Below are 27211 nucleotides of genomic sequence, written 5' to 3'. Positions count from 1 at the left end.
GCTCAGCTGTGGGAGCTCCATCTTGGCTTCAGAGCCCTTTTTTTTTTGTTCCTATGAAACCATACCCTGCCATGAGAAAAGTCACAGCTGTCCCAGCCCCAGAGCAGCACCCAGCCCTGCCCCACACACCACAGCCAGGACTGAGAGGAAAACCAACTCCACAGTTCTTTCTTCTCTTGTCATTTGTGCCCACTGCCAGCTTGAGAGCTTTCAACTGCAACACTTGTCAAAGCCAGATCCTTTCTTTAATAATGCTATCAACCAAAGGGGGGGGACAAAAAAATAGAGTTTATTGTAGTGCAGATTTCTTTTTACCCCAGACACATTCCTTTCAAGTCTGGTCACCTTTAAGATGCAAAAATAAGAGAAGAAGTAATAATACTGCTCTCCCTTCAGAGATCTGATCAGGCCAACCACAGCTAAGGCAAGGCTTTTTTTCATACACAGATATATAAAATCAGAGGAGAATTAGCCAAAAGGTATTTTAACCATAAAACCCCATTCCTCTGCTGCACAAATAGAGCAGAGGAGTGTTAAGCCTTCAGCACAGCAGAAAACGTGCAAGACCTGCTAAAACCCAGAGGATTTTCCAGATGGGATTTGAGCATCATTGTTACCAACGAGCAAGGACAGAGGCAGGTGTGACACTCAGTCACCTCTGGTTAGCTATGCTGGACTTCCTGAAGCTCCATTTTAGCTGTGCATTTCTGCTCTTGTGATTCTAACAGAGGCTGCTCCCTCCCAATGGGCAAGCTCAAAAGAGAGAACTAGCAGGAAAGGAACAAAGAAGGGAACTTTCACGGCACAAAGAAACAGATACCATATGTGGTGCAGCTTCTGAGACAAATTAGGACTCCTGCTAACAGAATCAAATTGCTTCCTGTCCCCTCACTTTAATACACCTTCCAAGAAGGAGCATTGCATTATAGCAGTTTTACAGAGAAAAAAGGAGAAAAGCCATATATGAGTTTGTGAGCAGTCTGGGGCTGACAGGTTAGGCTGCGCTGAAGAAGGGGAATCCTTCTGCCAGACTCTTTCATTAAATTGCCCAAACACAAATCAATTCCTTTTAGCCAGTTCTCATTTATTGCTATGGAGCAAAGTACCCACATTCTTAGGGCCAGATCAGCGTTTTCCCAGCTCATGCTGAAGCTAGCACTCTGCAAGAGAATGAGAAACAGCACCCTGGTGAGAGTCCTTGTCCCATATCCCTGAGTCATTAACAGACATCTTCAGGAAGCTCTGGCTTCTCTTCAGCAGCAAAGGCTTGGAAAGGAATCCTCTCTGCTGTATTTCCTCCAGCCTAGGAACTGCAAGGTTCATAATCTTAAATATTGGCCTTTTCCTGCACCTCCCATCCAATATCCACTTCAACACCAACACAGAGCTACCAGGAACCTAATTATGCCTCTCTGACTTAAAAATCACACCCTGATGTTAGCGAAGTCTTTAACTAGCCAGCTCCCACTCTTTTTCTCCAGCACTGGAGAAGCTCTCTGGACTGTGAAGACAAAGAGCTTGTTAACACATTGAGCTGAGGGATTTTGGTGAAAAGATACAGCCCAGGAAAACAGAGAAGCAGGCTGCACTTAAAGTCTGTCACGTTGTCCAGCAGCCTGGACTATGCTAATCACATCTCTCAATGCGCCGTAAGAGCTGTCATTGCCAGACTGCATTTAATCACCCTTCTTGCAGCAGCAGCAGCGATCAGAGTTAATCTTTTTCCCTTTAATAAGAGCCATTACATCATTCTCCAGCACAGAAACTACGAAGTGGGAAGGTCAAAAAGTTCTTAATTAGAAGGGCTTTTATTACTGCGATAGTTCCGTTCTAGCCTCGATAAGAGAGATCTGCAGCACAGGCAGCAAGAGCTGGAAGGCATCTTGGATGTATGAAGCACTGTTTGAAGCCTAGGAAAACAAACAAACAAAACAAAAACACCCAGAATCAAAATACATGCATGAATAATTATGCTACCAATCAGCTTTACTAACCACAGCCTCATTTCAAAGAGCATTGATTAATGCACATGAGAGACGCCTACTGCTCGTCGGATTCTTAAGGCTTCATTCTAGAAATCAATTAATATTAAGTTTTTGAGGGGCAAAAGCAACTGCCCTATAAACTGCCAAACAAGATCAGATGCAATCCAAATGCAGGCTACTGGTTTTGGTAACAGAGGGGAAGAGCTCATTTCAAAGTGAAGCACAGGCGGGCTGCGGCAGGAAGGAAGAACGCACCAACGGGAAACATCCGTTTCCTACCGCCACACCTCAGGGGTTCACAGGCACTGAGAACCAGCTCAGCAACTACAAAATGTTCAGGCTTTTGCATGCTGATTCCTGAGCCTGTCCTAAGGTTTGACTTTGGACATTTGAATTCTAGAAGTCCAGACTGCTGAATTTAGTAAGTGTTGCCTTAGTTCAGGAAAGATGTTGAGTTGCTGGAAGGTGTCCAGAGAAGGGCAACAAAGCTGGGGAGGGGGCTGGAGCACAGCCCTGTGAGGAGAGGCTGAGGGAGCTGGGGTTGCTTAGCCTGGAGAAGAGGAGGCTCAGGGGAGACCTTATTGCTGTCTACAACTACCTGGAGGGAGATTGTATCCAGCTGGGGGTTGGTCTCTTCTCCCAGGCAACCAGCACCAGAAGAATAGGACACAGTCTCAAGCTGCATCAGGGGAGGTTTAGGCTGGATGTTAGGAAGAAGTTCTTCATAGAAAGTTACTGGCCATTGGAATGTGCTGCCCAGGGAGGTGGTGGAGTCACCATCACTGGAGGTGTTTGGGAAGAGACTGGAATGGGGCGCTTGGTGCCATGGTTTAGTTGATTAGATGGTGTTGGGTGATAGGTTGGACTCGATCTCAAAGGTCTTTTCCAACCTGGTCTGGTCTATTCTATTCTATTCTATTCTATTCCATTCCATTCCATTCCATTCCACTCCTATTCTATTCTATTCTATTCTATTCTATTCTATTCTAACCCATCAGAACTGTCAGCTGAGACCACATAAAGCTGAATCTTCACTAAGTAACTCATCTCCTGTGCAAACCCACAGACACTTATTAAAACTGTTAAGTTATTAGATAGGTAAGCAGAATCTGAGACCATGGGTTAGAGAATTTGGCATGCATGAAGATATTTAAGTGGAAAAAAAAAACCCACCCAATATATCTATTTTCTAAGTATTAGCTTAAAGTTTGAACTTTAGCACAACTGACCTCCAAAAACACTCCAGTGATTAAGGGATTGAGCACGTCTGCTTTCTCTTTGACCTGCAGAGATCAGACATATATTATCCTGATTGAAAATTTGATCACATTTCTTCAAGCAAGATAAAGCTAAATCCTCACTAAGTTTAAAATCACCATTGCTCCCTTGACTATAGGGAAGTGAAGTCACAAGCGGCAGAGGACCTGCCTTGTAGCATGCAAATAAGAGCAGAGTCACCCACACGTGGCCAGCACAAGGGGGACCTGAATACACACATTATGGCAGGAAATGAGCTGTGGGCAGCTGGAGAATTTTAAGGATAATGACACTATCTTCAGCAACACTTAAATGTTCTGAAAAACCCTCCACAGGATCACAAACTTTGTTTTCTTTTGTCTCCCTTCGCACTGCCAGCACCAATTCCCACCCCTATTCTGTGCCAGGCTGGATGCAGCAGCAGGCATCTCAAAGTTCAGCAGCCATGGTATGGGAAACACTGACCCAAAAGACCAGATCATAGCCAGCAGATTGAGGAAGGTGATTCTCCCCCTCTTCTCTGCTCTGGTGAGACCCCACCTGGAGTACTGTATCCAGTTCTGGAGCCCCTATTACAGGAAGGATTTGGAGGTGCTGGAAGGTGTCCAGAGAAGGGTCACAAGAATGAGCAGAGGGCTGGAGCTCCTCTCCTATGAGGACAGACTGAGGGAGTTGGGACTATTCAGTCTGGAGAAGAGAAGGCTCTGAGGAGACCAAATTGTAGCCTTCCAGGATCTGAAGGGGACTACAAGAAAGCTGGGGAGGGATTTTTTAGGGTGTCAGGGAGTGATAGGACTAGAGGGAATGGAACAAAACTAGAAATGGGTAGATTCAGCTGGGATGTTAAGAACCTCTTCCCCATGAGGGTGGTGGGATGCTGGCACAGGTTGCTCAGCGAGGTGGTAGAAGCCTCATCCCTGGAGCTTTTTAAAGCCAGGCTGGATGTGGCTCTGAGCAACCTGGTCTCGTGTGAAGTGTCCCTGCCCATGGCAACGGGGGTTGGAACTGGCTGATCCTTGAGGTCCCTTCTAACCCTAACAATTCTATGATTCTGTGATCACAGGGCAGAAAACTGCACATACAATTGTGAAAACACAAACAGCACTTTGTGGTGAATACCCCAAGGCTGCAATGAACAAAGCACATCTCATTCCCAAGAGCTCTGGTGTAGCTCTTACCCCTGCAGTCGTCAAGCACGTAGTGAACTCTTTAGAGAAGGCTGATAGTTCTTTGCACAGCATAATGGTCATTCTGTGGAAAAAAGAGTGGGAAAACCAGGTAGTAAATACAGTCTCCAAGAGAAACTTTCTATTAGCATTCCTCTAAAACACAAATAACTGCCTTGTTTCCTAAATGAACCCCAAATGGATATAGAGCTTATAAAGGGTATGAAGGTCCACAACCTCCAGAAGAAGGCAAAAAGGATGGAAAAATAAATAACAAGAGCAAAAGATCTGAGACAGCACTCAAAGGCCAGACACATCCAGTCAAGAAGGAGGATGCTAACTTGTTTTTTCTACTTACTGACAAGTGTCATTTCCTACATAGGAAGCTCTGTGTATTTCCTACCCTTGGCAAGCATCTCACAACACAAAAGAAAACCCTTGTGTTATGCATTATTACTAAGGCCACTCCACTCATTACTTGCAGTCATTTTACAGTATCACATACCTACCACACTGAATGATTAACAAAGTAATTAAGGATCACTTTTACACAACTGTTCTGTTGTATCTTAAATGTCTGTTTGCTGGCACAAACTTAGGGCAAGCATTCCTCTTGGCTATACAAAAGCTTTCAAGGAGGGCTTCCTCTTTGCTGTCAAGAAATGTCTTCAAGCTGGAGAGAGGCAGCTGACAGAGAGGTCACCCACTGCAACTTTGAACACAGAATTTAAGAGCCCTGAATTCCATGGATTTGCAAATGATCATTAGAAATTGTAATCAGTGTGTGAGTAATTATATGCCACATGTTTAGTAAGAGATGAACTTACTGTGAAAGGGACTTGGCTCTGTCTGTGGCTGCCGCCTCTTGCTTCTCACCATGCAGAAACAAAGCTGCAGTTTTGTGAAACATTTCAATGGAGCATGCTGTCAGCTCAGCCAGACTTCTTATGGCAAATGCATGAATGTCCTGCAAGAGTTAAGGAGATTCCCCATACCATCCAAACCCAAGTGAATCACACAATGCACTATCACCACCCTGCCCTCTCAGATGTCAGCATCTGGACAGAAATAGAAACCCATAAACTCGGGGTATCACAGCTGTAACTCAGCAGCCAGATAAACACTCAGTGGTCAGATATTATCTTCCTTCATGACTCAGTTACCTCTACTGATTCTTTAGCATCATGGTCACCATCTTTGGATTCTACTGCTTGGTTTTCTTCACTCTCTTTTTCCTCTTTAGGAAGGCTGCTGTTGAATCGTGCTATCCATTCGTGAGCAGATGTCCTCACCTGCAGGGAGATGTGCCACAGTATGTAACAGCTGGAATGAAGCCTCCCCCTGCACGCCACTGTCACAGCCACAAAACATGGAAACGGGACCTTGCAGAGGTTTGGCTGCACTGATATCGTTGAGGGCAGACATTTCTCTACCACTGGGTGCTGGTTTACCAGCGAGACCACAACTGATAGAGGTGCTTTAAAAACGTGTCTGCAGAATGCTGCTGCCACTCAGTGGAACTGAAGGGTAGTGAAAAGAAGGCAAGAAAGGAGATTCTTCCTCAAACCAATTTCTGAGCTTAATAAAGAGAGTTCTTTGTACCAAGAGAAGGGCTTTCATACAAGACTATAGGTTGACTTCACTATGGTGGCTGAAGGCTTACTGCTCTCAGTAATCTTTGCCACCACTTAGTACTGCCCAGTGTCTACCGATTCAAAGACATTAGAGAACATGATTGTGTCCCATAAAGTCAAAGGAAAAAGCCCATCTCCTTTGCCCACCATTGTCAGAAGATCTAAAACACAGCTTGTTTTCATGCATTTGATTTTCCCAAGCCAAACAGGACTGAGAAGCAGTTCCTCTCCAGCTTTAGAGGATGGGAAATAACTCACCGTGATCAATTTGTCTGGCTTGGAGGAGACACGCAGCTCTGAAAACAACTCTGTGACTTCTTTTGTGAACTCCTCATCTCCTAAAGGACAGACAAAGGATCCACACAAAGGACAGGCACAGGAATAAGCAACACTTCCACTGCACAACTAGACCTGCACAAGTCTGCATCAAACTTGGTCTTTTAAAACACAATTTAAGGCAAGTTCTGAAGAGGTGGAGACACCAGGGCCAGAAGGTTAACTTTTGCTTTCTGTTAGCTTTTGCTTTCTCAATTCTGCTTTTCTAGCTAAGGGGGTTTTGTTGTTGTTGGTTTTCTTTACAGGCAGCATTTTATAATGCACTAACTTGCACACCACCTTGGAGAGCCTGAAATGTCACTTAAAGCCTATGGTGCTCCTGTTATATAGAGCAGGGCAGATGTTAACAGCAGGGGGAACGCTGTGTGAGCTCCATCACATGCAAATAGAAGATACATTAACTGTTAAACGATAGCAAGTGCAGGTGTGGAAAGCCCTCCCTGATGAGCCATTTAGGTAAAAGCAATGCAAGAAATTTACATCTGAATCTGCATAAACCTCAAGAATCAGATGGGTCTTGTGTATGGAGGCTTCTCTGAGTCTGTGGCTAACTTGTATTTAAAGCTAAACAAAAAGGCTTCTTGCTTTCCCAAAGGTTGGACAGCAGTAGTCAGAGTCTGTCCCTTGTGGTCAGGCAAATCCAGCATCTCTTTGTATTTGGATCTTGGTTCAAGGTCAGTTGTATGAACTGCTGAAGAGTCAAGCAACTCTAATCCTGCTCTGGGAAGAAATTCTCCCTGCTACAGAATTAATGCACAGCAGCTTTCCAGAGATAAAGGGTATTGCTACCTGTCCTGCTCCTGGCTACAGACAGCTTTAGAATTAAGCACCCAGCTTAACATGCCCATTGCTAGTGATCAGGGCTAGTTGGGTCTACACTGAGAATTTCATTGAGAACCAGCTTCTCCTTCAGGAACCTGAGACTCTCTTACCCTTACTTTCTTCCTCTTCATCTTCAAAGAATTCAGGTAAAGAAAATGCTTCTTTGAGTTGTTCCATTTCCTCCTCCAGTGTGTCCAACTCTTCTCCAGAGAGCGCATTTAGAACTGATTTCACCTAGTTAAGGGCAGCACAGACAAGAAGAGGGAATCATAAATCCAACAAGGGGGGGAAGAAAAACACAGGATAGAAGATTTAGCACTGGTTTGCATCATATGTAAAATGTATGTTAGTGAGAAAATGGCATTCTCCTACAGGAAGAAGGAAAGGGAAAAAGACTTCTAGTTGTGAAGTCCTATCAGGTAATAATGGATTCTTAAGTGGATTAATAATGGATTCTTTCATCAGAAAAAGTGAACCACTTCTGGAATTGCATGCTGTTCTGCCCTCCTCCCTGCCTCAAGACAGGGAGAATGATCTCTGCTTACAATACTTTCCTCTTCTTCAGACCAAGGCAGCAATCAAGTGGGTATGCAGAGGGAGTGACTTGTGAAAAGTTGTGGAAGACATGCAGGAACTGAGGCTGGTGGGGTAAGGAGACCAGCTCTGGGAGCTGAGAACAGGACATAATGCTCCCAAGGGAAGCACCAGATCATGATGCAGGGGTCAAAATGAAGCTGGGTAATCAATCACTTTATAGGAAGCTCAGAGTGCTTGATTTTACATGTATATACATATATTTCTAATCTTTCTTTCCCTGCTCAGCTGAACTCAAAATAGAAGGCAAATTGCTCAAGGCCATTACCTTTGATTCACTCTCTCTGGAAAGCATCTCTAAAGCCTCCAGATGCGAAAGACCCTGAAACTCATCAAACAGTAACCCATAATGGGCTTTCTTCTCCGTAGCCATGGTAACCTCAGTAGCTGTCTGCTGCTCTTCTTTCTCTTTTGCCTCTCGTAAGACCTGAAAAAGAAAAGAAGGGGACTCAGGTCAGCACCAGAATATACAGAATATGGGAGAAGAAGGCTTTTGGTTCAATAGTAAAAATGGTGGTTGCTTAATGACAGAATCACAAAAAGGAGACAAAACAAGAGAAACCAATGAGGAGCTGCTAGAAAACTGCCATACCTGAGACAACGTAGAGGTTCTGATCATTAGGCCCTTTGTCTTTTTGAATCCAGGGTCTCCCTCAGCTATTACATCCATTGTCTTTTTCCCAATGAATTCCAAGGCATCCAGACCTCCAGTAATAACACTTTTCCCCTGGGAATCAGATGTGGATATAGAAGGCATGTAAGACTCACAGAAGACTCTTCAATTGAAGGAATTGAATTGGAGGTTTGATATCAGCAATACTACGCCAGACACTCACATACAAGCTAAATTGGTCCTTGTCACCCTAAAATTCAACCCTAATCACCACAAAGAGAGCAGAAGGACATGCGAAGAGCCACAGGACGTTGTAATCCAACAGTTCAATACAGCACTCGGACAGCTGCAGCAATCTGATGGGAAATAACATCTTTGTGTCGTGAACGGGCTGGTTCTCACCACATTAAAGTATTGAAGGATTTAGTTCTCATGCTTCCAATCAGAAAACACTAGACCTATGGGTTTTGGTTGCTAACTCTTGTTCAAGCCTTAAAAGCAGAAGCAAGCTTCCCATCTGTGGCTCTCTCAGATTCATGGGCGAACTGACAAGACAGCAGATCACAAAAGCACTTTCTAAGGGTAATGGGTTCCTTTGAAGTGCATTTCTCATGGTTACAGGAACAAGCTGATTTCCAAGCAATTTGGGCTGGTTTCACAGAAGTTTTTTGAAGAGGAGAATGGATTTCATCTCTAGACAGCACTGTGGAAATCAGTGGAAATATTCCAGGAATGAGTCCGACCCTGCAATTACCTGAATTCTCTGGAGGGAGGGAGCAGAGATAACAGAAGTGGCACGCATGGGAACACACACACCACACAGTGCACTGCTAGGTTTTCTTGTTATGTATCAACATTTATCACAGGACTATCAAAATTCAAGACAACTTACACATTACCTGCCAGTTAGAAGGCAGGCACAGGATAAAGACTGTCTGAATGTTGGAATGGGTTCTCACCACGAAAGTCAAAAGCTTCCTCTCAGATGAAAGGCAAACCCAAGGAGTGGCTGTCAATGGCTCCATGTCCCAGTGGAGGCCAGTGACAAGCGGAGTGCCTCAGGGATCAGCCCTGGGACCTGTCTTGTTCAACAGCTTTGTGGGTGACATGGACAGTGGCATTGAGTGCACCCTCAGCAAGTTTGCTGATGACACCAAGCTGTGTGGTGCAGCAGACACGCTGGAGGGAAGGGAGGCCATCCAGAGGGACCTTGACAGGCTGGAGAGGTGGGCACAAGCCAACCTCATGAAGTTCAATAAGAGCAAGTGCAGGGTCCTGCATCTGGGTCGAGGCAATCCCAGGCACAAATACAGGCTGGGCAGTGACTGGCTGGAAAGTAGCCCTGAGGAGAGAGACTTGGGGGTGCTGGGGGAGGAGAAGCTCAACAGGAGCTCTCAGTGTGCACTTGCAGCCCGCAAAGCCAATCAGATCCTGGGCTGCAGCAGGAGAAGTGTGGCTAGCAGGTCGAGGGAGGTGATCCTCCCCCTCTACTCAGCCTTGATGAGACCCCACCTGGAGTACTGTGTCCAGTTCTGGAGCCCCCTATTACAAGAGGGATCTGGAGGTGCTGGAACGTGTCCAGAGAAGAGCCACAAGGATGATCAGAGGGCTGGAGAACCTCTCCTAGGAGGACAGACTGAAGGAGTTGGGGCTGTTCAGTCTGCAGAAGAGAAGGCTCCGAGGTGACCTCATTGTGGCCTTCCAGTATCTGAAGGGGGCCTACAGGAAGGCTGGGGAAGGACTTCTCAGGATCTCAGGTAGTGATAGGACTAGGGGGAATGGAATGAAGCTGGAGGTGGGGAGATTCAGGCTGGATGTGAGGAGGAGGTTCTTCACCATGAGAGTGGTGAAACCCTGGAATGGGTTGTCCAGGGAGGTGGTCGAGGCCCCATCCCTGGGGGTGTTTAAGAGCAGGCTGGATGAGGCTCTGGGCAGCCTGATCTAGTGTGGGGTATCCCTGCCCATGGCAGGGGGGTTGGAACTAGATGATCCTTGTGGTCCCTTCCAACCCTGAATGAAACTATGAAACTATGAAACCCCCCTCCAACAGTCTCATAAACCCATTTTCTCCTGCATTCCCAGCTCACTCACTGTGCTTTGGACAGCAGTTGAGATGGTTGATAAAACTCCAAGAGCGCCAGCAATAGGAAAGGAACTGCCATCCTCAACTGCATCTGTGCTGCCAGCACCAGGATTCTCCTTTCCTGTGTTAGAAGGCATAAAATTAACTTCCTCACTCCCAGAAAAAAGATCCTGTCAGCTGCAGAGCAGAGAAAATCAACAAACACCATGTGTCAGCCAGAAGCAGGACTAGAACTGATGTCATTTTCCTACCTACTTTTCACAGCCAACAGAAGTAAGCAATGGATTCTTACTTTAGCACAGAAGCATCTACCTCAAAATGCAGGATGCCCACTAAGTTGGTGTTATTTTGGTGCTGATTATGTTATAGGAAACATTTCAGTGGTACTCTTATGCAGTAAAAAACTGACCTCTTGTAGCATCTCTAGGCTCTGAAGATATTTCACTAGGACTGGGGATCCCAAGGGTTGTTTCTGCTTTTTCTATGACATTTGAAATACCTTGACCTAGAGAAGACAGCAGAATACTGCTTTAACCACGAGATAGAACAGAAATCAGAAGAGAAACATGATTAGGGCTGCATATTGGGTTTTAATACTCTGGATTCTTCTTGTTCAAGGGAGTTTACCCAGCACTAAAACCTATTACTAGCCAGCTTGCCTTCCAATGTAATCACCTCAGGTTTCATCTCTGCTTTTCAACCAAGCTGTAGATCACCACCTGAGTATCACTTTAAAATACCTGCTGAAAATTATGCAAACACCTTAAAAACTTGACAGGAATGTTAGCTGTTCACTTAATCTCATTGCACCTTTTGCTATACATTTTCCCCATTAATTGAACAATTCTATTGATATTCTTCCAGTAAGTGCTGCTGTAACAGAAACAAGCTTAAAAGCACCAGCTTGAGCTGTTATCAAATACCAGAAAGAGCCTTACCTACAGTAGCTACAGTAGCAGTTGCAGTTGACAGTAGAGATTTCCCCCAGCTTCCCCAGTACCCCCATCCTGTCTGAGCTACAGCTGGAGAATCTGAGACCTTCAAGAAAGAAAAGCAGAAGAGAGTGATGCAGGTGAGGAGAGTAGCACAAGCAGCCTGTGATGTGCAACTTTTGTGCAGCAGCAGCTTTGCAGATCAACAGCAATGTGATTCTTTTTTTAAGAGCAGTGAGGCTCATGGTCAAAATCATTTTGTGCTCAGAGCCACAAAACACAAAGTCATGCTGTTAAGAGCAAGCACAGGAACGTACCTTCAGGGTTTCAGCTGTTGGCTTTGCTGTGACAGAAGGCTGACTTGGGGGTTTGGGCTCAGGTCTTTTCCGAGTCATAGGCACAGGCTCAGACTCTTGCTCTCTTACTTCATCACTCTTATCACTGCTAAGCTCTTCTGCTTTCTGCTCATTTTTGTCTTCACAAGAAGTCTCTTCCTTCAGGCTTTCACTGCTGTCTTTCCCAGACATGATTGCTAACATCCACAGAAAGCAAAGCAGATGAAATAACCACTCCCTTGTACACTTGATTAGTTCAAAAGCATCACAATGGGGTTTTAAATAACAAAACACAACTTAAGACAGAAATCCCTTCATGTTGCCACTCACACTGGTGATGTTTTTAAGGGAGTGTGTACACTGACTTATGTCTGACTGGTAGAAACGTCACACTGGGAAGTTTAAAGTCCCATATGGCTTTATCTTACCAACACACCCTCTCCACGGGAAAGAAACAGGTTGCTAATTCCAAACAATCAAATGAAAGGTACAGAAGGTCCTCAGATAATTAAATCCACGACTGGCTTCACAGACACAAAAAATACACCCCAAACAAAAACAAACGTTGCAAACAAACTGCATGGGACAGCTGCTTTGAAGGGTGTTGGATACAAACGGGGATAGCTGCCAGAAAGCTGGGCATGGAGGGAGGCAGCACCTGCTTTTGTTTCTGTGTTTAGGGCTGAGTTTTGTCAAGGCACTAACATCATCCTGAATTTGAAATGTGATCCAGCTGCCACAGCCACCGGCCCTGATATTGCACATTGGCGATAATGGTGCCCACCGACAGAGCTGCCCCGCTGTGGTCTGCTCACATGGGAGAAGTTTCTCCCTCCTGTTGGCTTCGCTGGCAGCACTTCACCAGCTCCGGGGCTGTAATCTGACAGCAGCAGGCAAGAAGAGGCACATCGAGCACTTCAGACAGCACCCCACAGCCCCGACATCGTCGCAGGCGTGATGCTGCGTCCCGGAGAGGTGGCTTCTGATGCAATCGGGGCAGCTGGCCCCAGCCACGGGGTTTTGTTGGCTTTAGGCTTAAGTAGGAGGAGGACAGCAGCTCCTACAGAGGGGGCAGCTCCTACAGAGGGGAGAGGGGACCCCCACTCTATTTCGCCGTGACTTCCCGCGACAGCGCGCAGGATCCCACACTCCCCCCCTAACTCCGGGCCTGGCCGGCCGTGGTCGGCTCCCACGGGCATCCAGGTGACCCCACCGGGCCCATCCCCACCCGGGGCACCCATCTAGGCTCCCCAGCCCTGGGAGCCCTCCTTCTGTCTCTGCCTCTTCGGATTACCCCCCGGATCCCACAATCTCTATACGGTGCAGCCTGATCCACAGGGGCCTCCGAGGTTCCCTAAAGCTCCCGCCGTGAGATTCCAGCCCTATAAGGGGAGCTCCGGGTGCCCACCCCCCACCATGGCACCGCCTGCCCTCCAGGGGATCCCCGAGTGCCCCAAAGCCCCGCGCCCCTCTTGGGACTCCCCGTCCCACAAAAGGGCCCTTCGATCCCCTGGCGCCCTCGACCCTCGAAGACCCGCTTCGCCTCCCCGGTCCAGGTCCCGGTGCCGGTTCCTGCGCCCGTCGCGCCTCACCCGCCGGGCCGGGCCGGGCCGCCAGCTGCGCGCTCCCCCTGCTGGGCGGACCGTAACCACCGAGGCGCGGTGCAGAGCGGCACTCGCGGCCTGACCCGGAAGCGCGGCCCAGCGCGGACGGGCGCGCGGAAAGCACATCCGGGCAGCAGGGCCGGTGGTGGCGACGGCGGTGGTGGAGGTGCGCGGCGGGCCGGGGCGTGAAGCGGGCCGGGACGTGGGGCGGACCAGGGCGTGGGGTGGGCCCCGCCATTCTCTGTCCAGTGGCAGCGGCGTATCGCTGCCTCACTGCGTCACGCTGACGCCGAGTTCTGCCTGCGACCTCGGAGTCGGGGGAACCGGTGCCGCGACGCGGTGGCCCCAGCACCCATCCCGCTGCTGCGGGAAACGTTGGGGGCCCGTGTCTTACCTCAGCCCGCGCTGTCTTAGCACAGAGATGCTGCCGGGGCGGTGGAGAGGGTAGCAGTCTCCTGGCGTGACGTCAAGCTACGTGATGCTAGGCCTAGGCCTGAGGGAACTGGGGTTGTTTAGTCTGGAGAAGAGGAAGCTGAGCGGAGATCTCTTTGCCCTCTACAACCCCCTGCAAGGAGGTGCAATGAGGTGAGGGTCAGTCTCACTAGTATAAAAGTGATACGAGAGGAAATGGCCTCCGGTTGCACCCAGAGGAGGCTTAGATTGGATATTAGGAATCATTTATTTACTACAGCAGGTCAGGCGTTGGAACAGGGTGCCCAGGGAAGTGGTGAAGTCACTGTCCCTGTGGGTGTTCAAAGAAAGTGTAAACGTGGGGCTGTGGGACACGATTTAATGGCCATGGTGATGTTAGGTCAGCAGTTGGATTCCATGATCTTAGAGGTCTGTTCCAACCGGAGCAGTTCTATGATTCCAGGTTCTTTAGGTTACAGAGTGTGGATGCTCATCATGTCTCCCACTGCCTCAAAGAGCTTGAGTGAGCAGATATGGGTACCTGTGGGACCAGGCCTCGTGGGGCTGGGGTTTGCATTCACTGGAGATTTGTGTCTGATCATTTTTAGCTGACAGAGGGGCAAAAAGCTTTTTTTTCATCTGCAGCTGACCTCCTGTCCTTCCTGAGTTGCCCTGTGACGTGTATCAGGCAGCCAAGGGACTGTACACGGCAAACCACCGTGTCCTGTCAAGCAGCCACACGTGGTCAAGGTCTGCTTCTTACTTTGGGTTTTGGGCTGTGAATGCAGCCATTGCCCCACAGAGCCTTCACTAGTGCTGGCAGCAGGTGAACCCTCTCTGTGGCTCCTGCTGCACCTGTAGTGACTCTCTTCATGGCCACACTGTCTATTTTCACAGACTTTCCAGGAGCTACGGTCTTCAGGACTCTGCTCTGCGGCAGGTTTGAAAGAGGGTCAGAGGGGCCTCATAGGGTAATCACAACAGCCTGATATCTGATATCCAGTATCTGAAGGAGGCCTACAGGAAGGCTGGGGAAGGACTTCTCAGGATCTCAGGTAGTGATAGGACTAGGGGGAATGGAATGAAGCTGGAGGTGGGGAGACTCAGGCTGGAGGTGAGGAGGAAGTTCTTCACCATGAGAGTGGTGAAACCCTGGAATGGGTTGTCCAGGGAGGTGGTCGAGGCCCCATCCCTGGAGGTGTTTAAGCCCAGGCTGGGTGAGGCTCTGTCCAGCCTGATCTAGTGTGGGGTGTCCCTGCCCATGGCAGGGGGGTTGGAACTAGCTGATCCTTGTGGTCCCTTCCAACCCTGACTGATACTATGATACTATGACACTGTGATACCTGCCAGACATTACACTGAGAGTAGAAAGGTGTGCTCTGTGCAGAAGTGATCCATGTAGATCTCTTTAGCGTGCATAGCAATTAGCTTCTCTCAAATGCTGCGATACAGTTCCCCATCATGTGCCAGAAGTGGCAGTCAGAGCAGCCTGTGGTCTGTCAGGCGTGCCTTGGTTTATTGCTTAACATTTCCCCAGGTATGAAATGATGGATGAGCAGTGAATGTAAAGCCATATAACTTGCAACCTCTTGGGCCCCAATTTCGCAGTGCCTTCTAAATGTGTGTAATTTTAAGTACTATCAGTACTTCCATTGACCTCCGTGGGACTACTTACGGTGCTCATAAGTAAAACACAGATGCACTCTTTCAGGAGGAGAGCCAAGGATGATTCATGCAGGCCTATGCATCACAGATTTTTTATCTTTCCACTGCTATTTGTTGTTACAACCTAGGGCTTATTTAATAAAGGTTAAATATGTTGAGCCTGACTGCAGGTTCAGCAGTAAAACAGCCAGGTTCTGCTCTGCACATTTCAGCTGGCTTGGGCTTAGAGCTTTCTTGAAGAATTGTGATGTTGGCAGTGCTCAGGCTTTATCCTTTTTGGATCCTTTACCAGCTCTGGCAGCTGTTTTGCATAAGTGTGATCATTGAAGAATGTGGATTTCACAAATCACTTTGTTTTTTGCCCAGCACTCGGCAGTGAGAGATCATTGCCTGCTTAGCAGGAATGGCTCCTCCAAAAGCCAAATGTGACAAACAATTTCTAGTAAATCAGACCTGGAAGAGTTTAATAGTAAAATTCAATGACCCATCACCAATGCTTGATGCATTATGCAAGCTCAGTGGAAATATAGTGGAGAGCATATGCAATTACTGAAGATAATTAGCTTATAAGGGGAAGATGTAGCAGAGTATTTCTTGTGTTAAATAATTGACTGAGATTCCTCCTGTCATAGGAGGAGTGCCCCAGACACTTGAAAATCTAGCAGTTTAGTAATTTTAAATGACAGTAACACAGGGTAGAATAGAATAGAATAGAATAGAATAGAATAGAATAGAATAGAATAGAATAGAATAGAATAGAATAGAATTAGAATAGAACAGAACCAGACCAGGTTGGAAGAGACCTTCAAGATCATCGTGTCCAACCTATCATCCAACACCACCCAATCAACTAAACCATGCAACCAAGCACCCTGTCAAGTCTCCTCCTGAACACCTCCAGTGATGGTGACTCCACCACCTCCTGGGATTATTCTCTAATAAATCTAAAACTTTGTTAGTTAAGAAATTATTGTTATAGAGGACTGCAAGTTATTGTGTGTATGTGATTCTGTACTGAAGATGCGGGTTTGCCTTCACTGCAGAGCTGTCACCAGCTGTAACTGCATCAAGCACTGTGAAGTCAAGTCCCTAAGCATGGAAAAGCCATCAAGGGCAGTGGCATTTTTAATTGGAGGCAGCTGGGTGGTGAAGTGATGGATGCAGAAGCTCTGTGACCACAGCACTACACTTGCTAGCACAAGCTGTGTCAGACTCAAACAGTAATCACCATCACTGGAGGTGTTTAAGAGGAGACTGGATGAGACACTTGGTGCCATGGTTTAGTTGGTGAGATGGTGTTGGGTGATAGGTTGGACTTGATGATCGCAAAGGTCTTTTCCAACCTGGTTAATTCTATTCCTATTCTATTCTACTCTGCTCTGCTCTGCTCTGATCTACTCTACTCTACTCTACTCTATTCAATTCTATTCTGTTCTATTCTACTCCAAATGCCAGTGGTCCACAAGGTCATCAAAATAAGCAGGTCAGTTTTCAGCAGCCTTCTGAAGACTCTGAAACACTGAAAATAGTAGAGGTCTAAAATAGGAAGGTTAAAACCATTCCTTCAAACAGAACAGTGGTTGTTGCTCAGCAGAAACCTTGTTGCTGGGGTTTTTTTCCAGACCTGTGCAATCGATGTGGCCAGGATGCTCCTCTCTGCTGAGCAGGACTCAGTAATTTTCCCTAAACTGTAAGTGGTGGAAAACAGGAACAAAAGAGGCCTTGGTTCTGTTTTTACCTGTTTAGCTGTGGGAAGCAGCACAATGGTAAATTGAGTTCTCAATACTGGTCTTAAATGAATGGACAAGAGGCATGATGAGAAGCAGAGTGAGACCAATAAACAAAAAAGCCCAACAAAACCCCAAAGAGGGCACACAAAGGGAGGGATTGTTGTTTACAGAGAAGCAAGTGGAGGGGCTGTTTTCCAGTTTCTCTTGCAGGATTCAGTGGATGAGCTGTTTAGTTAAAACTGAAGGAGAGTTGTACACATTTGCCTTCTTTGCTAAACTGCTTTCAGCAGTGGGTGCCACAGAAATGGGTCAGACAGCACGTGTCTCGTCAGGTATCAAGTCTGGGATCTGGTTGGATCTTCAGCTAATTAGCTTTAACTGCAAAAAACTTCATTTTTTCTCTGCTGAAAAGACGATGAGGCAAATCACCTGTATTTATTCAAATGGCATTCTTTTTCATCACTGGTAGGATTTCTGTCTGCTTTAGACATTGTTACCTACTGATCCTGGGAGGATATGAAGTTTCTGCACTGTTTATTATGAGAATGTATTCCTTTGTTTTGCCAGCATTTATGAAATTCATCTCTGCTGTCTTTTGTTGTGGGTAGAAGAAAAGGTGATCAATTTCAAGTCACGCAGTCAATAGGCTGAAGTGAGATATTCTTTACGATAACATTTGGCTTGTGGCTTCCTTACTTTGTTATTTTCAGGGCTCTGGAGCGGGCTAGATGGAATCATAACTTGAGGGAATGCATATTGGATTAGAAATTGTCTTGAGTCAGGCTTGCAGGAAAATTGATTACAGATCTCTTTCGTATCGGTGTCATCTCGTTTTGTTGCGAGTTGGTTTCATTCTGGCTGTTTAAACCAGGAAAATCCTTCTGTGCAAGGCACATAAAATTAAAGGCTGTATCCTAATGTCTTCAGATACCTTTTGTGCACATTCACTGGAAGAGTGTGAAATCAGTCTGCAGACAAAACAATTTTTCAAATGGCTGTGGAAATGTGTGGCAGCGTTTGGGTAGGGAAGGCAAGAAACAAGGTATGGCTGCTGAGGTGTAGCAACATAAAGTCACAAAGATGTTCAGCAGGGGCTTATTGTAAAACAAACAAGAAAGAGGAGTTAGAAAATGCTGCAGCAGCCACAAGAGACTGCAAAAGAAACACCAAAAAGGAAGTGTGTTTAGACACCAGTGTCCTGATACTCAGAAAGGGACTTCCTCCCCATGGCTGTGGGTAACTGCCAAGAGAGTTTTCTTAGCAGGGGAATTTGTAAGCATTTTATGTGGTGTTTAAATATCTAACACAGATTCTGCCTCTAAAATCAAGGTAGTAGATGTAGAAATGCTAAAAATGAGCTGTGTTTGTTCTTTGGATTTTCTCTAGGTGCTAAATGAAAGACTGGCAGTAGAAAACCAGGATATTGTGGAGAGGGAGGCAGAAATTTACAGGCTGGGGTCAGAGTAGCTGGAGAGCTCCCATACAGAGAGGAACCTGGGGGTGCTGATTGACAGCCACCTAAACATGAGCCAGCAGTGTGCCCAGGTGGCCAAGAGGGCCAATGGCATCCTGGCCTGCATTAGGAATAGTGTGGCCAGCAGGAGCAGGGAAGTCATTGTGCCCCTGTACTCTGCACTGGTTAGGCCGCACCTTGAGTGCTGCGTCCAGTTCTGGGCCCCTCAGTTTAAGAAGGACATTGAGACACTTGAATGTGTCCAGAGAAGGGCAACAAGGCTGGGGAGAGGCCTTGAGCACAAGGCCTATCAGGAGAGGCTGAGGGAGCTGGGATTGTTTAGCCTGGAGAAGAGGAAGCTCAGGGTTGACCTCATTGCTGTCTACAACTACCTGAAAGGTGGTTGTAGCCAGGAAGGGGTTGGTCTCTTCTCCCAGGCAACCAGCACCAGAACAAGAGGACACAGTCTCAAGCTGTGCCAGGGGAAGTTTAGGCTGGAGGTGAGGAGAAAGTTCATCACCGAGAGAGTCATTAGTCATTGGAATGTGCTGCCCAAAGAGGTGGTGGAGTCACCGTCCCTGGAGGTGTTCAAGAGGAGATTGGATGTGGCACTTGGTGCCATGGTCTAGTCATGAGGTCTGTGGTGACAGGTTGGACTCGATGATCCTCGAGGTTTCTTCCAACCTTAGTGATCCTTGCTTTTCTCCCTCTGCTAAGAAAGGACTGTTTCTGTGTTAACACATGCAGAGTCCACTTCTGATCCTGGAGATAATTCTTTCTTTCAAGTACTCTGAACACTTTGTTCTTTGTTCTTTTTTTAAACCTTTTTCCCCCTTAATGGTTATTGTTCCTGGGCTTATTTATTTGGATGGGAAGATGAACATTTAGAGGTCTGAAGGTTGTGCTAATGCTTCTTATCCTGGTTTCATTACTGTGTTCTGAGCAAAGCTCTGATTTGGAACCTCTTGGCTGACAGTTTATAATATGCTAATCGAAATCTGTGTACTGGAAATGAAATCTGAATCTGCTGCAAGCTTGCTGTCATTAATAAACTTAATTCTTTTTCTGTTTCTCCCTCCTTTTTTTTTTTTCTCAGTTGAATTGCCAGTTTCCACTCCCAGTATTGATGATCTTGAAAGTGCATTTGGATCCGAGACGTTTTCTATCGCTGAACAAATCAAGAGTTTCTCTCCTATTTCAGAGCGATCCAGACAGCTTAATATCCTATGACCTCACTTCTCCAAATTCAATGAAAAGAGAGTTTTCTCTTGCTTTCCATGAAGCTCAGCTATTGCCTGTTAGTTTTGACTCTTGCTGCTGATCTTTCCATCGGATTTACACTGGGAAATGTAGCTGTTAACAGAACAGTTGCTCTTGGGACTCTCAATGCATCGCTTCATACGGTGTCTCAAGCTTCAGTAAGTTCTCCAGCACACCATGATATCATTGCCAAAGAGGGGACCAGTATTTTACTTGAATGTAAACTGAACACCAGCCAGTATGAATATATTCTTTGGTATAACTCCAGAGGACATCTGCTTGAACAGGAGGATGAAGGTGAGCCTTTCTGCTCTTTTCTTTCCCTCAGTATTCCCTTTTTCCACAGGCTCTGAGACCCTCTGGGACTTTATTACCATTTTTCCTTCCTATCCACCTGTTTTTACAGTTGGGAGATAAGAAGAGAGCAAGACAAAGCCCTTTGCCCTCTGGCGTGTGAATTATACCTGAGTTGTTCCATCTTAACCCATCTATCCTGCTGTGGTTCCCCACAGAATCATTTGATTCCAGAGGCATCACACTGTTGCACAGGGAAGAAATTACTCTGCATCCTACCAGATACAAACTGATGTTCTCATTTATTATTGCTCAGGTTTACATTTACATGAATTAAACACAATGCTCAACAACTTCTGACCTTTTCCAGCTGGCAGTCAGCGATTTCATGTTGTTGCAAGATGGGTTGGTTGGGGTTTTTTGTTCTTTTTTAAAGCATGGGGTAACTTACTACATTTATTTTCTGCTTTCTGCACCAGTGAGGCTGTGGAAACTAACACCATTTGTAACGGGCAGCAGTGAAATCCTTTCTGTTTAACCCTTTTGTACAGGGGGAGGCTGTGCTTCTCCTAACCCCTGGCTCTTGCAGTTATGTCCCTGTAGTTTCTAATTTCCAAAAAAACTAATGCCTTTTAGAGACACATTTGGGCTTCTCTATTAGTATTAATGAAGGTCATTGAGCTAATTGATAGGATCTTCTGGGAGGCCATCTTTCTGCCTTAAGTGTTCTGTAACCCCTTTGTAGTTAAAATGCCATCTGGATATTAGCTCAAAGTAGAGTCATTAAAAGAATGAGTTATGAAAACAGTTTTCCCCTTAAGTTGTAAACGCAGAGGAAATGCTGTATAAAGCTAGAGGCTTTTATTGATTTCTTCTTCCATGGGTTTTGTATATCAGCACTGCACGCTCAGCAGAAAACTCTGTCTCAAGAGAATTCTGCCTTCTTTTGCCAGCGGAGCCATTTACAGACTCTGATCTGTTTTTCATGGGTCACTTGACTTTTAACTCTGAAACTTAGCCTTTATAGAGGGTGGTCCTTTGAAATAGTGCTACACAGCAGGTGGAAAGTGCTGGTCAAGAATGAGGGTCCCAAAGCACCCAAGAATGTGCAGAGAAGAGAAAGTAGTAAGCATGCAGAGCAATTTACCATTAAACAGTGGGACTGGGAACTGGGTTATGGCTTCCTGGATCACAAGCATGGAAAGGGAATTTCAGTCATAGAATCATAGAATCAAGAAGGTTGGAAAAGACCTCAGAGGTCATCAAGTCCAACCTGTCACCCAACACCTCATGACTAACTAAACCATGGCTTCAAGTGCTGCATCCAATTCCTTTTTGAACACCTCCAGGCATGGTGACTCCACCACCTCCCTGGGCAGCACATTCTAATGGCAGATAACTCTTTCTGGGAAGAACTTTCTCCTCACCTCGAGCCTAAACTTCCCCTGACACAGCTTGAGACTGTGTCCTCTTGTTCTGGTGCTGGTTGCCTGGGAGAAGAGACCACCCCCCTACCTGTCTATATCCTCCCTTCAGGTAGTTGTAGAGAGTTGTAGAGTCCTTGATGTACTGTGTGGATTATGCTAGAAATGGACTGACTCTGTCCACGCTCTGCCTGCTGTTGATGGAGCAAACAGTACATGTCTACTTAACTGGTGATTGTTTTTGTTTCCTTAGCTTAGTTTCTTTCTTTTAAATCTGCAGGTGGCCACTGGAGGATTGCTGATAATTCCCTCAACATCACGAGGGTCAGCTTTGCTGACCGGGGGCGATACACCTGCGCGGGCGTTAACCGTAACGACACCGTGTACTACACAGTCACCCTGAGGGTCATCTTCACCTCAGGAGACATGAGTATCTACTACATGATTGTGTGCCTCGTTGCCTTTGCCATCACCCTCATTTTGAACATCACCCGGCTGTGCATGATGAGCAGCCACCTGCGCAAGACGGAGAAGGCTATCAATGAGTTCTTCAGGACGGAAGGGGCCGAGAAGCTTCAGAAGGCTTTTGAGATAGCCAAGCGCATCCCCATCATCACCTCTGCCAAAACGCTGGAGCTGGCCAAAGTCACGCAGTTCAAGACCATGGAGTTTGCTCGCTACATTGAGGAGCTCGCCAGAAGCATTCCCCTGCCACCCCTGATCCTCAACTGCCGGGCCTTCATGGAGGAGATCTTCGAGGCGGTGCGGGTGGAGGATCCCGACGAAGCTGGTGAGGAGGGAAAGCAGAGCCAGGCCTGCGGCGCCCAGGCTGCGCTCTACCCCAGCAACCCGGAGATGAAGCGCAGCGACTCGCCGGCCGGGGATTCAGACGATGGCTCCATGAACGAGCCGGGCCAGGAGATAGCTGTCCAGGTGTCCATTCACCCGCAGTCAGAAGTGCAGAGCATTGACTCTGTTTCTCACGACAGCTGCCAGTTTGCACCTTCTGAGGAAGGCACCTGCTGAGTCCGGCGCTGTTGTGAAGGAAGCACAGACGACCCCAGGATGCTGCCAGAAGGGGGGTCTGCAAACCAGCTGCCTCAGTCCCAACTGCACAAGTGCTTTCCAAATTGCAGGGTGCCAGAACTGCTGCTGAAATCTGTATCTTCTGTCAGTGTTGATCTACTGGTTTCAAGTCTGTTTAAAGGAAGCCATTTGGAATTCTGTGCAGTGGCTTTTCTTTTTAAAACAAGCTTTCTATACTTAACATATTTACAAAACAGGAATTCTTTGCCCTTGACTCCTTGGCAGCTTCTGATGCTTTTCATCTCCATTAGAAGGGGCCAAGCTGAGCAGTGCAACTTGCAATAAGATCTTTCCCTTTGTGAACTCTTTCCTCCCTTCACAAAACAGAGCTGGAATTCCTTTGATCAGTGTTGTTGTCCTGATGAGTTGTGTGCTCTTTTTGAGTTGCCTCTTGGTGCGTGTAGCCCATCAGAGCCATGGTGAGCTTGAGCAGATCTGTTTTGTGTCGTGTGCTTCTATGTTGCTACCAAAATGTACTGTACTTGGGGAGGGAATAGTTTCAGAGCAGCTTAGAGAACAACCAGGGGGTCTCAGTTCTCCGTGTGTCTGCGGAAAACTCGTGTGTGCTCCGGCGTGTGGAGAGCAAATTGTTACAGAGGTGGTTGCCTAAACTCGGTGCTGATTGCCAAAGCGCCTTACCCTGGCTCTGCCTGACAGAATGGAGCAGTAGCAGCACTGCTGGCACTGCCTTTCCTTGACTTTGCTGATTTCACTGCCTCTAGAAAATCCAAAGTTTTCTGTTGTGTTTGACATGGTTGTGAGAAAAGAGTGACAGTAATGTGTCGTGGCATCGTGTGAAGATGCATTCAGCTGCAGGATATAGCATTAACCAGATTGGAAAAGACCTTCCAGATCCTCGAGTCCAACCTATCACCCAACACCATCTGATCAACTAAACCATGGCACCAAGTGCCTCAGCCAGGCTCTTTTTAAACACTTCCAGGGATGGTGACTCCACCACCTCCCTGGGCAGCCCATTCCTATGGCCAGTCTCTCTTTCTGTGAAGGCCTTCTTCCTAACATCCAGCCAAAACTTCCCCTGGCACAGCTTCAGACTGTGTCCTCTTGTACTGTCACAGGTTGTTTGAGAGAAGAGACCAACCCCCACCTGGCTACAACCACCCTTCAGGTAGTTGTAGACAGCAAGAAGTTCTAGCCTGAGCCTTCTCTTCTCCCCAACCCCAGCTCCCTCAGCCTATCCTCATGGGGCTGTGCTCCAAACCCTTCCCTAGCTGTTGCCCTTCTCTGAACATGTTCCAGCATCTCAGCATTTCTTAAACTGAGGGGCTCAGAACTGGACACAGGACTCAAGGTGTGGCCTAGCCTGTGCTGAGTACGGGGGCAGAATGACCTCCCTGCTCCTGCTGGCCACGCTGTTCCTGATGCAGATCAGGTGTCTCAGGCACCTCTTTCTGAACACCACAATAAGGAGGTGAAAAGCAGAGACATTCTTTGCTCTGGCTACAGTGCTTGCAGAAAGCAGTGCAGGAGAGTGGGTGGCAGAGGGGTTGGCTGTGCTGTTTGCCAGCCACTCACTATGGGAGTGGAGTAACTCACTGAACATGCCCTGTCTGCTCTGCTGAAGAGGGGTGGCAGGAGGGAGCAGTGCAGGTGCTGACATGCTTACAACTCCCAAGTTCTTCACCAAGGATCTCACTCACAGCTTCCTCAGCTGAAAAGATCCAGCCTCCAGGAATCAGAGTGCAGACAAGAATGTAGTTCCTTCCTTCACTCTCTGGTGCTGATGTGGGTTTTTTTTGTCTCCTTTGTAAGTTGCATCACTTAAATAGCATTTTATATCCTGTTGAGATTTAGTAGATGTAAGGCTTGTAAGCACTCCACAAATTAATTTCTTACAACCACTGGAAGCATATTGCCATATAATTTTAAGTACTTGGCAACAGGAGCACCATTTAATTTCCCACAACTCTTCCCCCCCCCCCCCCCTTTCCTTATTATTACAGAAATGTCACTTGAACAAGTGATTCTGGACTGTTGCTCAGGATTCTTAAGAGGATTTGACATCACATTTACATGAGCAGAGATGGAAAACAAGCAGGCCCAGTGGTAATGACAGGGTGGGGCCGTCTGCTGTAAGAGCTGCACATAACTAAAGGCCTGAGCAAATTACAGATATCATATCAGATCAGAGAATGGGGCAGTGAAGCATTTATTACCATTTTAAGCTACCTTCTGGGGAAAGTTCTGCAGTCAGCCACCAGTAAATGCAGTGTAGGGTAAGAGTGGTGTTTGTCAGGAAGGGAGAAAATTGCTAGCCTTAGTTACAGTGCTGTTCCCACCAGCTTGCTACCATTGCCAGTCTGTAGCAAGCTCTGTCTGCTTCAGGGGAATGAAGCCTTCTGTAGACACTTAAAATATTTACAGCCCTCAGCTTCTCTTTTGCTTCCATAATTTGATGGCACTTTCCCCGTGAAAAGTTTGTCTGGTTTTGTGTCACCTGACTGGTTACTTGAATCTTTTTGAGGTGAATCAGTGTTAAAAGATATCCTTGTGACTAAGAAGCCCTGCTAAGATACTGCTGGCTTCACTTCTCTACTACAATGGAATCATAGAATTATTAGGGTTGGAAGGGACCTCAAGGATCAGCCTGTTCCAACCCCTCTGCTGTGGGCAGGGACACCTCACACTAGAGCAGGTTGCTCACAGCCACATCCAGCCTGGCCTTAAAATCCTCCAGGGATGAGGCTTCCACCACCTCCCTGGGCAACCTGTTCCAGTGTCTCACCACCCTCCCACATGGGGAAGAACTTCTTCCTAACATCCACTCTGCATCTACCCATTTCTAGTTTTGTTCCATTCCCTCTAGTCCTGTCACTCCCTGACACCCTAAAAAGTCCCTCCCCAGCTTTCTTGTAGCCCCCTTCAGATCCTGGAAGGCCACAATTAGGTCTCCTCAGAGCCTTCTCTTCTCCAGGCTGAACAGCCCCACCTCTCTCAGCCTGTCCTCACAGGAGAGGAGCTCCAGCCCTCTGCTCATCCTTGTGACCCCTCTCTGGGCACATTGCACATCCATGAGTGGAGATTAGAGGGATTGCACAATTTTGAGTGCCCTAATTGTAAGAGGTGAAGGCTACACATAAGCTGTGTTAATAATCTCCTTTGTGCCACAGGCCATGAGGGCTGTACCTGCAACTGCCTTTTTCCCCCATGTCCAGCTCTCCTTGCCTCTGTGGAACTGTTGCATTATACACAGCAGGAGAACCTTGGACATTTTGCCTCGAACTGTATGCACAGGGTAGAGATGCAGCTACAAAATCAAAGCTCCATTTAATTGCTTCCTAAGAAGCTGTTGTGCCATCCTGCCTGACAAATAGCTCCTCAGAAATGGCAGCTCCCAGGCAGCAGGATGACACTAGAGGTGTGTCAGATGGGTGCCAGGAGAGCAGTTCCTAGATTAATTCAATCTGTTTTCTTACTTTATTTTCATACTTCATTTCCATAACTCCAAGTTCTTCCTGAGCACAGTTACCTGGTGTCTTTGTGTGTCCTGTTGCTGGTGGAGAGGAGAGTGTGCTCATGCATAAAAGTCCTCAGAAGTGCAGTTTATTGCTGAACAGTAAAGTGAAGCACTTTTGCTGAATTACTACCGTCTTCTATTCACTAAATTAATTTCATTCCCGGGCAGGAAGCTGTTCTGTGAGGGATTTCACTAAATCAGGAGTACTTATTAAATGTGGAAAGTGATCCTCCTCTCACTGAATTCAATTAGAGCAGATTTGAAGCTCTGGTGTATTTTGCAGATGACAGTACAGGATTTTTATGCCTCGGAAAGCAAGGCTGACGGTGATGTTACGCTGTAAATGTGATTGCCAGAGAATGAAACCTGACACTGGTTTCCAAACAACTTGTGAACTACTCTCATTTATCCTGGGTAGATGTGTGCACTGCCATTTGTTTGATGGCTCCATCTGAACATTCACATGGAAAGATGATGTAACCACCAGTGGTTCCCTCTTGACTTTTTGTAGGAGAAGGAGAGGGCTACAGTGGTTTCCTTGCTCTGAATTCTTTGACAATCACAAGGATGGTTTTCCTCTCTTGTTTTGGGTGGGTTGTTTCATTTGGGGGGGGGGGTGTTTGTGATTTGTTTATTTTAAATACTGCTAAATCTACTTGTTATCCAAGAGGACCTAAAACTAACTTTGTAGTGACTATTTCTATTACCTGCATTGTAATGTACCTGGTTAATGTAAGCACCTAGGATTTCATACTTTCATAAAATGAACTGGTAGATTTGCAAAATAAATGAAGCCCCCCAAAGCCCTGCCTTGTTAGGGTTGTCACAGTATCACTAAGGTTGGAAGAGACCTCGAGGATCATCAAGTCCAACCTGTCACCACAGACCTCATGACTAAACCATGGCACCAAGTGCCACGTCCAATCCCCTCTTGAACACCTCCCGGGATGGTGACTCCACCACCTCCCTGGGCAGCACATTCCAATGACCAATGACTCTCTCTGTGAAGAACTTTCTCCTCACCTCCAGCCTAAACTTCCCCTGGCACA

At 46.8% G+C, this 27211-nt stretch overlaps 2 protein-coding genes across 8 annotated transcripts; one reads left to right on the top strand and one right to left on the bottom strand.

Moving 5' to 3' along the window:
• Positions 1 to 272: 272 nt before the first annotated feature.
• FAM114A2 (family with sequence similarity 114 member A2) lies at positions 273 to 13613 on the bottom strand. 4 transcript variants are annotated; one of them, XM_068161835.1, is made up of 15 exons: positions 13350 to 13613; positions 11740 to 11954; positions 11429 to 11528; positions 10900 to 10995; positions 10499 to 10611; positions 8387 to 8521; positions 8063 to 8221; positions 7311 to 7434; positions 6301 to 6380; positions 5572 to 5700; positions 5236 to 5375; positions 4421 to 4493; positions 3215 to 3268; positions 1816 to 1910; positions 273 to 1160 (listed from the first exon to the last, which is right to left on the bottom strand). In XM_068161835.1, exons 1-15 carry the CDS (start codon positions 13597 to 13599, stop codon positions 1142 to 1144), a joined length of 1782 nt encoding a protein of 593 aa, XP_068017936.1. In that variant the 5' UTR covers positions 13600 to 13613; the 3' UTR covers positions 273 to 1141. The 4 variants fall into 4 exon arrangements, with proteins under 4 accessions (XP_068017936.1, XP_068017945.1, XP_068017964.1 ...); XM_068161844.1 differs by having other exon boundaries at positions 7317 to 7434; XM_068161863.1 differs by lacking the exon at positions 13350 to 13613 and adding an exon at positions 13292 to 13339.
• MFAP3 (microfibril associated protein 3) lies at positions 13425 to 26965 on the top strand. 4 transcript variants are annotated; one of them, XM_068161884.1, is made up of 4 exons: positions 13462 to 13527; positions 14418 to 14522; positions 19717 to 20177; positions 21879 to 26965. In XM_068161884.1, exons 3-4 carry the CDS (start codon positions 19898 to 19900, stop codon positions 22622 to 22624), a joined length of 1026 nt encoding a protein of 341 aa, XP_068017985.1. In that variant the 5' UTR covers positions 13462 to 13527; positions 14418 to 14522; positions 19717 to 19897; the 3' UTR covers positions 22625 to 26965. The 4 variants fall into 4 exon arrangements, with proteins under 4 accessions (XP_068017977.1, XP_068017985.1, XP_068017995.1 ...); XM_068161894.1 differs by lacking the exon at positions 13462 to 13527 and adding an exon at positions 13603 to 13946; XM_068161876.1 differs by lacking the exon at positions 14418 to 14522 and having other exon boundaries at positions 13425 to 13527.
• Positions 26966 to 27211: the final 246 nt, after the last annotated feature.

The sequence above is a fragment of the Melanerpes formicivorus genome, unplaced genomic scaffold (genome assembly GCF_026170545.1).
Source record: "Melanerpes formicivorus ecotype bairdi unplaced genomic scaffold, bMelFor1.0.p_v2 SCAF_2, whole genome shotgun sequence".
Lineage (NCBI taxonomy): Eukaryota > Metazoa > Chordata > Aves > Piciformes > Picidae > Melanerpes > Melanerpes formicivorus.
This window is presented reverse-complemented; position numbering and strand designations above follow the sequence as displayed.

Coding starts and splice junctions, on each gene's coding strand:
- FAM114A2 (XM_068161835.1), bottom strand. CDS start 13,599: ATGGCGGGGCCCACCCCACGCCCTGGTCCGCCCCACGTCCCGGCCCGC. Junction 10,996..11,428: donor TGCTACTGTAGCTACTGTAG/GTAAGGCTCTTT, acceptor TGTCTTCTCTAG/GTCAAGGTATTTCAAATGTC. Junction 5,701..6,300: donor AGCCAGACAAATTGATCACG/GTGAGTTATTTC, acceptor ATCTCCCTGCAG/GTGAGGACATCTGCTCACGA.
- MFAP3 (XM_068161876.1), top strand. CDS start 19,898: ATGAAGCTCAGCTATTGCCTGTTAGTTTTGACTCTTGCTGCTGATCTT. Junction 20,178..21,878: donor GCTTGAACAGGAGGATGAAG/GTGAGCCTTTCT, acceptor TTAAATCTGCAG/GTGGCCACTGGAGGATTGCT.